Below are 13,375 nucleotides of genomic sequence, written 5' to 3' on the forward strand. Positions count from 1 at the left end.
GTGTCTCCAGCATTCTGCCCCCAGTGTCTCCAGCATTCTGCCCATAGTGTCTCCAGCATTCTGCCCCCAGTGTCTCCGGTGGTCCCCCGCTGCCGCCTGCCTCTTCTCCGCCGTCGGGTCCTCCGCCGGTCCCCCGCTGCCGCCTGCCTCTTTTCCTCCGCCGTCTGGTCCTCCGCCAGGTCCCTCGTCGTCCGGTGGTCCCCCGCTGCCGCCTGCCTCTTCTGCTCCCTCCGCCGTCTGCTCCTCCGTCATCTGCAGGCGCAGCCACGTGGTGGCACATCGCACGCTGCTCTGCTCCGGAATGAGGAAGTGGAGCAGGGCAGCGTGTGATGTCACGAACTTGCGGCCCATGATGCACCGGGGCCCGGCCGCCTTAAAGCTACAGGGCTCATTTAGGCACAGTGGCAGCCGCGCAGCCGCAGCCTGAATAAAAATGTTACTCCTCATCACCGGGCCCCATACTGCAGTGATGCCTGTAATGCCCTGATGGCGGCCCTGGGTGTAGAAAATGAATACCGAGCTGCCACATCCTTACTCAAAACACTAATTAACTACTGCTTTCCAGAGTACTGACTAGACCTTAGCTTAGGTCACTATACAGGTAACCTGCTAAAAACCACCTGAAAAAGAAGCAAAAAGGTTGTATGTTGCCTCACACCAATAGCACAAACTGGAGCCTAGCAGTCCTCAGTAGCAGAGTCTGATGCAAAGACATCTGCTGCTTCTTCAATTCTTCCCCAACTGAAGTGCACAGCTTTCTAAAATCTGTACACATTGCATATCTTTCTATACCGTGCACCTGCTGCACACCTTTCTGAGCTCTGCACACACTGCACACCTTTCCATACCCTGAATACACTGCACACCTTTCCAGACGCTGAATACACTGCACACCTTTCCAGACGCTGAATACACTGCACACCTTTCCAGACCCTGAATACAATGCACACCTTTCTGAGCTCTGCACACACTGCACACCTTTCCATACCCTGAATACACTGCACACCTTTCCAGACCCTCAATCCACTGAACACCTTTGCAGACCCTGAATACACTGCACACCTTTCTGAGCTCTGCACACACTGCCCACCTTTCCAGACCCTGAATACACTGCACACCTTTCCAGACCCTGAATACACTGCACACCTTTCTGAGCTCTGCATACACTGCACAACTTTCCAGACCCTGAATACACTGCACACCTTTCCAGACCCTGAATACACTGCACACCTTTCTGAGCTCTGCATACACTGCACACCTTTCCAGACCCTGAATACACTGTACACCTTTCTAAACCCTGAATACACTGCCCACCTTTCCAGACCCTGAATACACTGCACACCTTTCCATACCCTGAATACACTGCACGCCTTTCTAAACCCTGAATACACTGCCCACCTTTCCAGACCCTGAATACACTGCCCACCTTTCCAGACCCTGAATACACTGCACACCTTTCTAAACCCTGAATACACTGCCCACCTTTCCAGACCCTGAATACACTGCACACCTTTCTAAACCCAGAATACACTGCACACCTTTCTAAACCCAGAATACACTGCACACCTTTCTAATCCCTGAATACACTGCCCACCTTTCCAGACCCTGAATACACTGCACACCTTTCTAAACCCTGAATACACTGCACACCTTTCTAAACACAGAATACACTGCACACCTTTCTAATCCCTGAATACACTGCCCACCTTTCCAGACCCTGAATACACTGCACACCTTTCCATACCCTGAATACACTGCACACCTTTCCAGACCCTGAATACACTGCCCACCTTTCCAGACCCTGAATACACTGCACACCTTTCTGAGCTCTGCACACACTGCCCACCTTTCCAGACCCTGAATACACTGCACACCTTTCCATACCCTGAATACACTGCACACCTTTCTGAGGTCTGCACACACTGCACACCTTTCCAGACCCTGAATACACTGCACACCTTTCCAGACCCTGAATACACTGCACATCTTTCTAAACCCTGAATACACTGCACACCTTTCTAAACCCTGAATACACTGCCCACCTTTCTAAACCCTGAATACACTGCACACCTTTCCAGACCCTGAATACACTGTACACCTTTCTAAACCCTGAATACACTGCCCACCTTTCCAGACCCTGAATACACTGCACACCTTTCCATACCCTGAATACACTGCACACCTTTCCAGACCCTGAATACACTGCCCACCTTTCCAGACCCTGAATACACTGCACACCTTTCTAAACCCTGAATACACTGCCCACCTTTCCAGACCCTGAATACACTGCCCACCTTTCCAGACCCTGAATACACTGCACACCTTTCTAAACCCTGAATACACTGCACACCTTTCTAAACCCAGAATACACTGCACACCTTTCTAATCCCTGAATACACTGCCCACTTTTCCAGACCCTGAATACACTGCACACCTTTCCATACCCTGAATACACTGCACACCTTTCCAGACCCTGAATACACTGCCCACCTTTCCAGACCCTGAATACACTGCACACCTTTCTAAACCCTGAATACACTGCACACCTTTCTAAACACAGAATACACTGCACATCTTTCTAATCCCTGAATACACTGCCCACCTTTCCAGACCCTGAATACACTGCACACCTTTCCATACCCTGAATACACTGCACACCTTTCCAGACCCTGAATACACTGCCCACCTTTCCAGACCCTGAATACACTGCACACCTTTCTGAGCTCTGCACACACTGCCCACCTTTCCAGACCCTGAATACACTGCACACCTTTCCATACCCTGAATACACTGCACACCTTTCTGAGGTCTGCACACACTGCACACCTTTCCAGACCCTGAATACACTGCACACCTTTCCAGACCCTGAATACACTGCACATCTTTCTAAACCCTGAATACACTGCACACCTTTCTAAACCCTGAATACACTGCACACCTTTCTAAACCCTGAATACACTGCACACCTTTCCAGACCCTGAATACACTGTACACCTTTCTAAACCCTGAATACACTGCCCACCTTTCCAGACCCTGAATACACTGCACACCTTTCCATACCCTGAATACACTGCACACCTTTCCAGACCCTGAATACACTGCCCACCTTTCCAGACCCTGAATACACTGCACACCTTTCTAAACCCTGAATACACTGCCCACCTTTCCAGACCCTGAATACACTGCCCACCTTTCCAGACCCTGAATACACTGCACACCTTTCTAAACCCTGAATACACTGCACACTTTTCTAAACCCAGAATACACTGCACACCTTTCTAATCCCTGAATACACTGCCCACTTTTCCAGACCCTGAATACACTGCACACCTTTCCATACCCTGAATACACTGCACACCTTTCCAGACCCTGAATACACTGCCCACCTTTCCAGACCCTGAATACACTGCACACCTTTCTGAGCTCTGCACACACTGCCCACCTTTCTAGACCCTGAATACACTGCACACCTTTCCATACCCTGAATACACTGCACACCTTTCTGAGGTCTGCACACACTGCACACCTTTCCAGACCCTGAATACACTGCACACCTTTCCAGACCCTGAATACACTGCACATCTTTCTAAACCCTGAATACACTGCACACCTTTCTAAACCCTGAATACACTGCCCACCTTTCTAAACCCTGAATACACTGCACACCTTTCCAGACCCTGAATACACTGCACACCTTTCCAGACCCTGAATACACTGCACACCTTTCTAAACCCTGAATACACTGCACACCTTTCCATACCCTGGATACACTGCACACCTTTCTAAACCCTGAATACACTGCGCACCTTTCCATACCTTGAATACACTGCCCACCTTTCCAGACCTTGAATACACTGCCCACCTTTCCAGACCCTGAATACACTGCACACCTTTCCATACCCTGAATACACTGCCCACATTTCTAAACCTTGAATACACTGCACACCTTTCTAAACCCTGAATACACTGCACACCTTTCTAAACCCTGAATACACTGCCCACCTTTCCATACCCTGAATACACTGCACACCTTTCCAGACCCTGAATACACTGCACACCTTTCTAAACCCTGAATACACTGCCCACCTTTCCAGACCCTGAATACACTGCCCACCTTTCCAGACCCTGAATACACTGCACACCTTTCTAAACCCTGAATACACTGCACACCTTTCTAAACCCAGAATACACTGCACACCTTTCTAATCCCTGAATACACTGCCCACCTTTCCAGACCCTGAATACACTGCACACCTTTCCATACCCTGAATACACTGCACATCTTTCCAGACCCTGAATACACTGCCCACCTTTCCAGACCCTGAATACACTGTACACCTTTCTGAGCTCTGCACACACTGCCCACCTTTCCAGACCCTGAATACACTGCACACCTTTCCATACCCTGAATACACTGCACACCTTTCCAGACCCTGAATACGCTGCCCACCTTTCCAGACCCTGAATACACTGCACACCTTTCTGAGCTCTGCACACACTGCACACCTTTCCAGACCCTGAATACACTGCACACCTTTCCAGACCCTGAATACACTGCACATCTTTCTAAACCCTGAATACACTGCACACCTTTCTAAACCCTGAATACACTGCCCACCTTTCTAAACCCTGAATACACTGCACACCTTTCCAGACCCTGAATACACTGCACACCTTTCCAGACCCTGAATACACTGCACACCTTTCTAAACCCTGAATACACTGCACACCTTTCCATACCCTGAATACACTGCACACCTTTCTAAACCCTGAATACACTGCACACCTTTCTAAACCCTGAATACACTGCACACCTTTCTAAACCCTGAATACACTGCACACCTTTCTAAACCCTGAATACACTGCCCACCTTTCCATACCCTGAATACACTGCACACCTTTCCATACCCTGAATACACTGCACACCTTTCCAGACCCTGAATACACTGCACACCTTTCCAGACCCTGAATGCACTGCCCACCTTTCCATACCCTGAATACACTGCACACCTTTCCAGACCCTGAATACACTGCACACCTTTCTAAACCCTGAATACACTGCACACCTTTCCAGACCCTGAATACACTGCCCACCTTTCCAGACCCTGAATACACTGCACACCTTTCTAAACCCTGAATACACTGCACACCTTTCTAAACCCTGAATACACTGCACACCTTTCCAGACCCTGAATACACTGCCCACCTTTCCAGACCCTGAATACACTGCCCACCTTTCCAGACCCTGAATACATTGCCCGCCTTTCCAGACCCTGAATACACTGCACACCTTTCCATACCCTGAATACACTGCCCACATTTCTAAACACTGAATACGCTGCCCACCTTTCTAAACCCTGAATACACTGCCACCCTTTCCATACTCTGAATACACTGCACACCTTTCCAGACCCTGAATACACTGCACACCTTTCTAAACCCTGAATACACTGCCCACCTTTCCAGACCCTGAATACACTGCCCACCTTTCCAGACCCTGAATACACTGCACACGTTTCTAAACCCTGAATACACTGCACACCTTTCTAAACCCTGAATACACTGCACACCTTTCCAGACCCTGAATACACTGCCCACCTTTCCAGACCCTGAATACACTGCCCACCTTTCCAGACCCTGAATACATTGCCCACCTTTCCAGACCCTGAATACACTGCACACCTTTCCATACCCTGAATACACTGCCCACATTTCTAAACACTAAATACACTGCCCACCTTTCTAAACCCTGAATACACTGCACACCTTTCCATACCCTGAATACACTGCACACCTTTATAAACCCTGAATTCACTGCCCACCTTTCTAAACCACGCATACACTGCACACCTTTATTTACTCTGCATACACTACACACCTTTATTAACTCTGGATACTCTGCACACCTTGTCTTTTGCTTGTAACTAGACATCCTCAAAAATCATATCAATACTAGTGCTCTAAAACTACAGTTTTCTGAATTTCTGGATATTTTTAAGCTCTGTCCCAAACAGAAGCCCACCCAGCTGGTAAAGTCCCACCCTATCTAGTAACAACCTCAGTCCACCTTGTAATGCCCAATTTTTGATGGTTATGACATAAACCACATCCAATTTTGGTTATGGAGTCCAAAGAAATCCAGGACAGTTGTCAGTTATGCAAATACCCATGATGACTTAACATGATGCTACAAAACATCATAATAATCTAGTTTTACATTTCACAAAATCAAAAACAACTTTCATCCCTTTCAGACTTGTTGGTTGGATCATTTGCTTCCTGTTTATTAGCCTCGATCCACCATCTTGGAGAGTGGAGGATGTTTTCATTATAGCAATATCACACTTTATTAGGAATTCTGCCTCAGTTCTTGTTTTTTTCCTCTCTTTTTGGTTTGCCTCATCCTCCACTCCCTCTTTCGGAGACTTGGCTTCCAATCTTTTGGTCTTCAATTATTAACTAAAATCTATTTTAAAGAGCATTGTTGCAGTTAAGGAAATTGTGATTAACATGGTGTATGCTCATACGTCAATGTCTGGGTACTGGAAGCCTAAATTATAGTGCTTATACTAAGTCATGCCATTAATCTTACTAAATTTGCTCTGTTTTAAAGCAGTGGTTTGTGCAGTTCATTCCTGTGATTATAACCCAAGATAGAAATATGTTCTGCACTATGAACATACTATTTATACTGTCTTCTGATCTAGAAAAATACCTTTACTTCAGGTTACGTTATTTGACAGCTGTAGAGATGAAGATGGGAATTATTGCTACTGAAACTTTTCAACTTTGTGCTGACAATCATGATGGTGTTTCTCATCTTTAGTTTTCATGGAGATAACGTTTACCGTACTGAATATGGTATGCGTATTCATTGCATTTATTATATTTATAATAGAATTATTAAATATGTTTTTGTGCCAAACAGGGGCCTAAAGGTTCTAAAGGAGATCGTGGAGAAACTGGCATCGCAGGAGAAAAAGGAGGAATTGGCCTACCCGGGCTTCCTGTAAGTGTCACTAGTCAAATTACGTTACAAATCCCAACACCTTTCTAATTTACCATTTGCTTTTTTTCACTTACTAGTTTTTACTTTTCATAATATAGAAAATAGATGTTTATCTTCTAGGAAACTATCAGAAATATGTTTTTGATAGATATATTTTGCATATTTTTTTTGCCCTCCTATGATCAACCGGACAATGAAGCTGACTGTTCCCAATATGTAAATCAAAGGGTTTGAACGGTCATGGGTTAATGAGGAAAAACTAAAAAATTTGTCACAGATGACATCTGAGAGGTCACACAAATCTCACCGCTGCCTCCAGTAATCAGGACAATTACACAATTGAGTGACGAGAGATGGACGAGGACATGGCTGCTTCCACTAATAGGCCAGTTATTGGGGAACACACAGTGAGCGTATGGTATATACACCTCCAATTCCAACACATGAAATATATACAGTACAGACCAAAAGTTTGGACACGCCTTCTCATTTAAAGATTTTTCTGTATTTTCATGACTATGAAAATTATACATTCACACTGAAGGCATCAAAACTATGAAATAACACGTGGAATTATATACTTAACAAAAAAGTGTGAAACAGCTGAAATTATGTCTTATATTCTAGGTTCTTCAAAGTAGCCACCTTTTGCTTTGATGACTGCTTTGCACACTCTTGGCATTCTCTTGATGAGCTTCAAGAGGTAGTCACCGGGAATGATTTTCACTTCACAGGTGTGCCCTGTCAGGTTTAATAAGTTGGATTTCTTGCCTTATAAATGGGGTTGGGACCATCAGTTGTTTTGTGCAGAAGTCTGGTGGATACACAGCTTTTAGTCTTACTGAATAGACTGTTGGAATTTGTATTATGGCAAGAAAAAAGCAGCTAAGTAAAGAAAAACGAGTGGCCATCATTACTTTAAGACATGAAGGTCAGTCAGTCCGAAAAATTGGGAAAACGTTAAAAGTGTCCCCAAGTGCAGTGGCACAAACCATCAAGCGCTACAAAGAAACTGGGTCACATTAGGACTGCCCCAGGAAAGGAAGACCAAGAATCACCTTTACTTGTGAGGATAAGTTTATCCGAGTCACCAGCCTCAGAAATCGCAGGTTCACAGCAGCTCAGATTAGAGACCAGGTCAATGCCACACAGAGTTCTAGCAGCAGACACATCTCTACAACAACTGTTAAGAGGAGACTTTGTGCAGCAGGCCTTCATGGTAAAATACAGTCATGGCCAAAAGTATTGACACCCCTGCAATTCTGTCAGATAATACTCAGTTTCTTCCTGAAAATGATTGCAAACACAAATTATTTGGTATTATTATCTTCATTTACTTTGTCTTAAATGAAAAAACACAAAAAATTGTCCTAAAGCCAAATTGGATATAATTCCACACCAAACATAAAAGAGGGGGTGGACAAAAGTATTGGCACTGTTCGAAAAATCATGTGATGCTTCTCTAATTTGTGTAATTAACAGCACCTGTAACTTACCTGTGGCACCTAACAGGTGTTGGCAATAACTAAATCACACTTGCAGCCAGTTGACATGGATTAAAGTTGACTCAACATCTGTCCTGTGTCCTTGTGTGTACCACATTGAGCATGGAGAAAAGAAAGAAGACCAAAGAACTGTCTGAGGACTTGAGAAACCAAATTGTGATGAAGCATGAGCAATCTCAAGGCTACAAGTCCATCTCCAAAGACTTGAATGTTCCTGTGTCTACCGTGCGCAGTGTCATCAAGAAGTTTAAAGCCCATGGCACTGTGGCTAACCTCCCTAGATGTGGACGGAAAAGAAAAATTGATAAGAGATTTCAATGCAAGATTGTGCGGATGTTGGATATAGAACCTCGACTAACATGCAAACAAGTTCACGCTGCCCTGCAGTCCGAGGGTACAACAGTGTCAACCCGTACTATCCGTCGGCATCTGATTGAAAAGGAACTGTATGGTAGGAGACCCAGGAAGACCCCACTTCTTACCCCGAGACATAAAAAAGACAGGCTGGAGTTTGCCAAAACTTACCTGAAAAAGCCTACAACGTTTTGGAAGAATGTTCTCTGGTCAGATGAGACAAAAGTAGAGTTTTTTGGGCAAAGGCCTCAACACAGAGTTTACAGGAGAAAAAAAGAGGCATTCAAAGAAAAGAACACGGTCCCTACAGTCAAACATGGTGGGGGTTCCCTGATGTTTTGGGGTTGCTTTGCTGCCTCTGGCACTGGACTGCTTGACCGTGTACATGGCATTATGAAGTCTGAAGACTACCAATAAATTTTGCAGCATAATGTAGGGCCCAGTGTGAGAAAGCTAGGTCTCCCTCAGAGGTCATGGGTCTTCCAGCAGGGCAATGACCCAAAACACACTTCAAAAAGCACTAGATAATGGTTTGAGAGAAAGCACTGGAGACTTCTATGGTGGCCAGCAATGAGTCCAGACCTGAATCCCTGTGGAGAGATCTAAAAATGGCAGTTTGGAGAAGGCACCCTTCAAATATCAGGGCCGTGGAGCAGTTTGCCAAAGAAGAATGGTTTAAAATTCCAGCAGAGCATTGTAAGAAACTCATTGATGGTTACTGGAAGCGGTTGGTCGCAGTTATTTTGGCTAATGGTTGTGCAACCAAGTATTAGGCTGAGGGTGCCAATACTTTTGTCTGGCCCATTTTTGGAGTTTTGTGTGAAATGATCAATGTTTTGCTTTTTGCTTCATTCTCTTTTGTGTTTTTTCATTTAAGACAAATTAAATGAAGATAATAATACCAAAAAATTTGTGATTGCAATCATTTTCAGGAAGAAAATGAGTATTATCTGTCAGAATTGCAGGGGTGTCAATACTTTTAGCCATGACTGTAGCTGCTAGGAAACCACTGCTAAGGACAGACAACAAGCAGAAGATACTTGTTTGGGCTAAAGAACACAAGGAATGTACATTAGACCAGTGGAAATCTGTGCTTTGGTCTGATGAATCCAAATTTGAGATCTTTGGTTCCAACCACCGTGTCTTTATGCGACGCAGAAAAGGTGAACAGATGGACTGTACATGCCTGGTTCCCACCGTGAAGCATGGAGGAGGAGGTTTGATGGTGTGGGGGTGCTTTGCTGGTGACACTGTTGGGGATTTATTCAAAATTGAAGGCATACTGAACCAGCATAGCTACCACAGCATCTTGCAGCGGCATGCTATTCCATCCGATTTGCGTTCAGTTGGACCATCATTTATTTTTCAACAGGACAATGACCACAAACACACCTCCAGGCTGTGTAAGGGCCATTTGACCAAGAAGGAGAGTGATGGGGTGCTGCGCCAGATGTCCTGGCCTCCACAGTCACCAGACCTGAACCCAATCGGGATGGTTTGGGGTGAGCTGGACCGCAGAGTGAAGGCAAAAGGGCCAACAAGTGTTAAGCATCTCTGGGAACTCCTTCACGATTGTTGGAAGACCATTCTCAGTGACTACCTCTTGAAGCTCATCAAGAGAATGCCAAGAGTGTGCAAAGCAGTCATCAAAGCAAAAGGTGGCTACTTTGAAGAACCTAGAATATAAGACATATTTTCAGCTGTTTCACACTTTTTTGTTAAGTATATAATTCCACATGTGTTAATTCATAGTTTTCATGTCTTCAGTGTGAATGTACAATTTTAATAGTCATGAAAATACAGAAAAATCTTAAAATGAGAAGGTATGTCCAGACTTTTGGTCTGTTCTGTTTATATATGTACCCCGATGCGGCCACTGTCAGCTCAACAATAACAAAAATAATGACTAGCTGCCATCACCAATCGTCTATACAGGCCGATTGGACACCCATTACAGGTAGCATATGGCTTCAAGGGTGCAGTTTACAGAGCAAGGGGAACAAAGCTATTGCATTTTAAATATTTTGTCCAAAAAACATTGCAGTATATATAATTACATAAGATAAAAAGGAATGATGAAAGAAATTTACTAAATCTGATGTAAGGAAAATTCAGAGCTTAGCGGATACAAGCACTCCGATTAGCAAAATGGAACAACCTAAAGGCCCCTTCACACTAAGCGACGCTGCAGCGATACCGACAACGATTCGGATCGCTGCAGCGTCGCTGTTTGGTCGCTGGAGAGCTGTCACACAGACCGCTCTCCAGCGACCAACGATGCCGGTAACCAGGGTAAACATCGGGTAACTAAGCACAGGGCCGCGCTTAGTAACCCGATGTTTACCCTGGATACCATGCTAAAAGTAAAAAAAAACAAACACTAGATACTTACCTACCGCTGTCTGTCCTCCAGCGCTGCGCTCTGCTTCTCTGCTCTCCTCCTGTACTGTCTGTGAGCTGGAAAGCAGAGCGGTGACGTCACCGCTCTGCTTTCCGGCTCACAGACAGTGCAGGAGGAGAGCAGAGCACAGCGCTGGAGGACAGACAGTGGTAGGTAAGTATCTAGTGTTTGTTTTTTTTTACTTTTAGCATGGTAACCAGGGTAAACATCGGGTTACTAAGCGCGGCCCTGCGCTTAGTTACCCGATGTTTACCCTGGTTACCAGTGAAGACATCGCTGGATCGGTGTCACACACGCCGATCCAGCGATGTCTCCAGGGAGTCCAGCGACGAAATAAAGTTCTGGACTTTGTTCAGCGACCAACGATCTCCCAGCAGGGGCCTGATCGTTGGTCGCTGTCACACAGAACGATTTCATTAACGATATCGCTGCTACGTCACAAATAGCAACGATATCGTTAACAATATCGTTATGTGTGAAGGTACCTTAACAGCAAACTGTGTATCCCCAAATGAACAATGACCCAAATTCTGCTTTTTATTAGCTCAAGTTTACACCCACATACCTCCACTAGATGAGCTCCTGTGGAGGCTATTTGTGGAATGTACATAGCTCTTCAGAATTTTATGAGCTGTACATTTACAGGATATCTTTACCCTTGGAGTTCCCAAGCATTAGATATTGTCATCATATTTCTTATCACGATTTTACCTTTACAAAGAGATCAAACATGACCAGGATAGCGTCAACCATCGGGCTGTTATTAAGCTGGACTGGTTAGAATGGCCTTACAGTGATGAAAGTGAATGCGTTCTGTTTATCCTTTCACTACAATGCCGAAAATCTATCTCCAGTAAATATCGTATAGATGCAAAACCCCAATATTCATATCTGGGCTCCGGAGACAGAGTGTCTACAGCAATAGTCCAGTTTTCTTTTGACCAAAGGAAGCCTATGTGTAATCAAATCCACATTTTGGTATCTGCTTCCCAGAATAGATCTCCTGTTGTAATTACGGTGCCTGGTCACTGCAAGAGGTCTCTATTTTAAAGAAGGTTGAAGCACCATCTCTCTCTTTATTTCCCATGTTTTAATTAACTTCTTTTTCCCTAACTATAATTAGTTACACAAGTTCAATGTGTAATCCTACTTCAAGAGGTTGGAGTGCCAGCTCCTCTCGAGTTATAATTAGTTTTGTCTCTTCCCCATATGTGCAATGTGAGGAGGACATGTCTCCTCCCTGGAGATGACTTATGGATTTTTAATTTTTCTCTATGACAAAAGGTAATATATTTGTAACAGTCCTAATAACCGGATCATTAGTAGAAGGTAAAGCGGTAACCATGAGTTCACTTATATTCCTCTTATTCAAAGCTTCCTCCCAGTGGGTTTTCCTGCAGTCTGCGTCAGACCATAACTCATCATTACGACTCATTATATCACTCTTATAAAAATATTTATTTAAATAATATTTGCTACTAGGGTGCAAATGGACTCAAAGGAGAAAAGGGAGACCATGGTGCACCTGGACCTCATGGAGCTTCTGTGAGTAGATCTTAAGTTTTGGCTCATAAATGCAAATGTTTAAGTACATGTGCTGAATGCAAAGTGTTCCTATTTGCCACTCTGTACCATACCATGGAATACAACATAGGTAGAATATGATCCAAATAAACATGTCATACACTCTTAATTTATTTTTTTTAATGGCCTATAGCAGACTACCTTTCCAGTTAAAAATCTCATATATACTTGCTTGGTGGATGCTAAAAGTATGCTTTTTTTGCCATCTGTCAGGTTTAGCGTAATCTATGGAACAGTTCCAAGAAAATTTGATGATAAATATGGTGTGAACTTGCCCATAGTGTGTAATCAGACTCAGTGTTTATTAATATCAGCAGCTAATAGTTTAGGGTTAGATCATCTGGACTGAGATGATCAGGCCACCTTTTATTTATAAAATAAGACAACCTCTTGATTGATTTTATAGTTCAGATACAGGAACACGTGGTTTTCTCAAACTAATACACATGATAGAATAGGTAGCATGCTTTTATAGGTTCAAGGAAATTCTGTAATTTCTCTTATCACCGAGATGTCACTGAT

At 44.3% G+C, this 13,375-nt stretch overlaps 1 protein-coding gene across 1 annotated transcript in view; it reads left to right on the forward strand.

Annotated features, from left to right (window-relative positions):
• Positions 1-13,375, forward strand: part of COL25A1 (collagen type XXV alpha 1 chain) — a 675,823-nt gene that overhangs the window by 594,676 nt on the left and 67,772 nt on the right. Inside the window, exons 27-28 of the mRNA XM_069743865.1 lie at positions 6,929-7,009; positions 12,752-12,814. Of these exons, the coding sequence (XP_069599966.1) occupies positions 6,929-7,009; positions 12,752-12,814 (144 nt within the window). The remainder of the gene's footprint in view (positions 1-6,928; positions 7,010-12,751; positions 12,815-13,375) is intronic.

Source organism: Ranitomeya imitator, chromosome 1 (genome assembly GCF_032444005.1).
Source record: "Ranitomeya imitator isolate aRanImi1 chromosome 1, aRanImi1.pri, whole genome shotgun sequence".
In the NCBI taxonomy this organism is placed as follows: domain Eukaryota; kingdom Metazoa; phylum Chordata; class Amphibia; order Anura; family Dendrobatidae; genus Ranitomeya; species Ranitomeya imitator.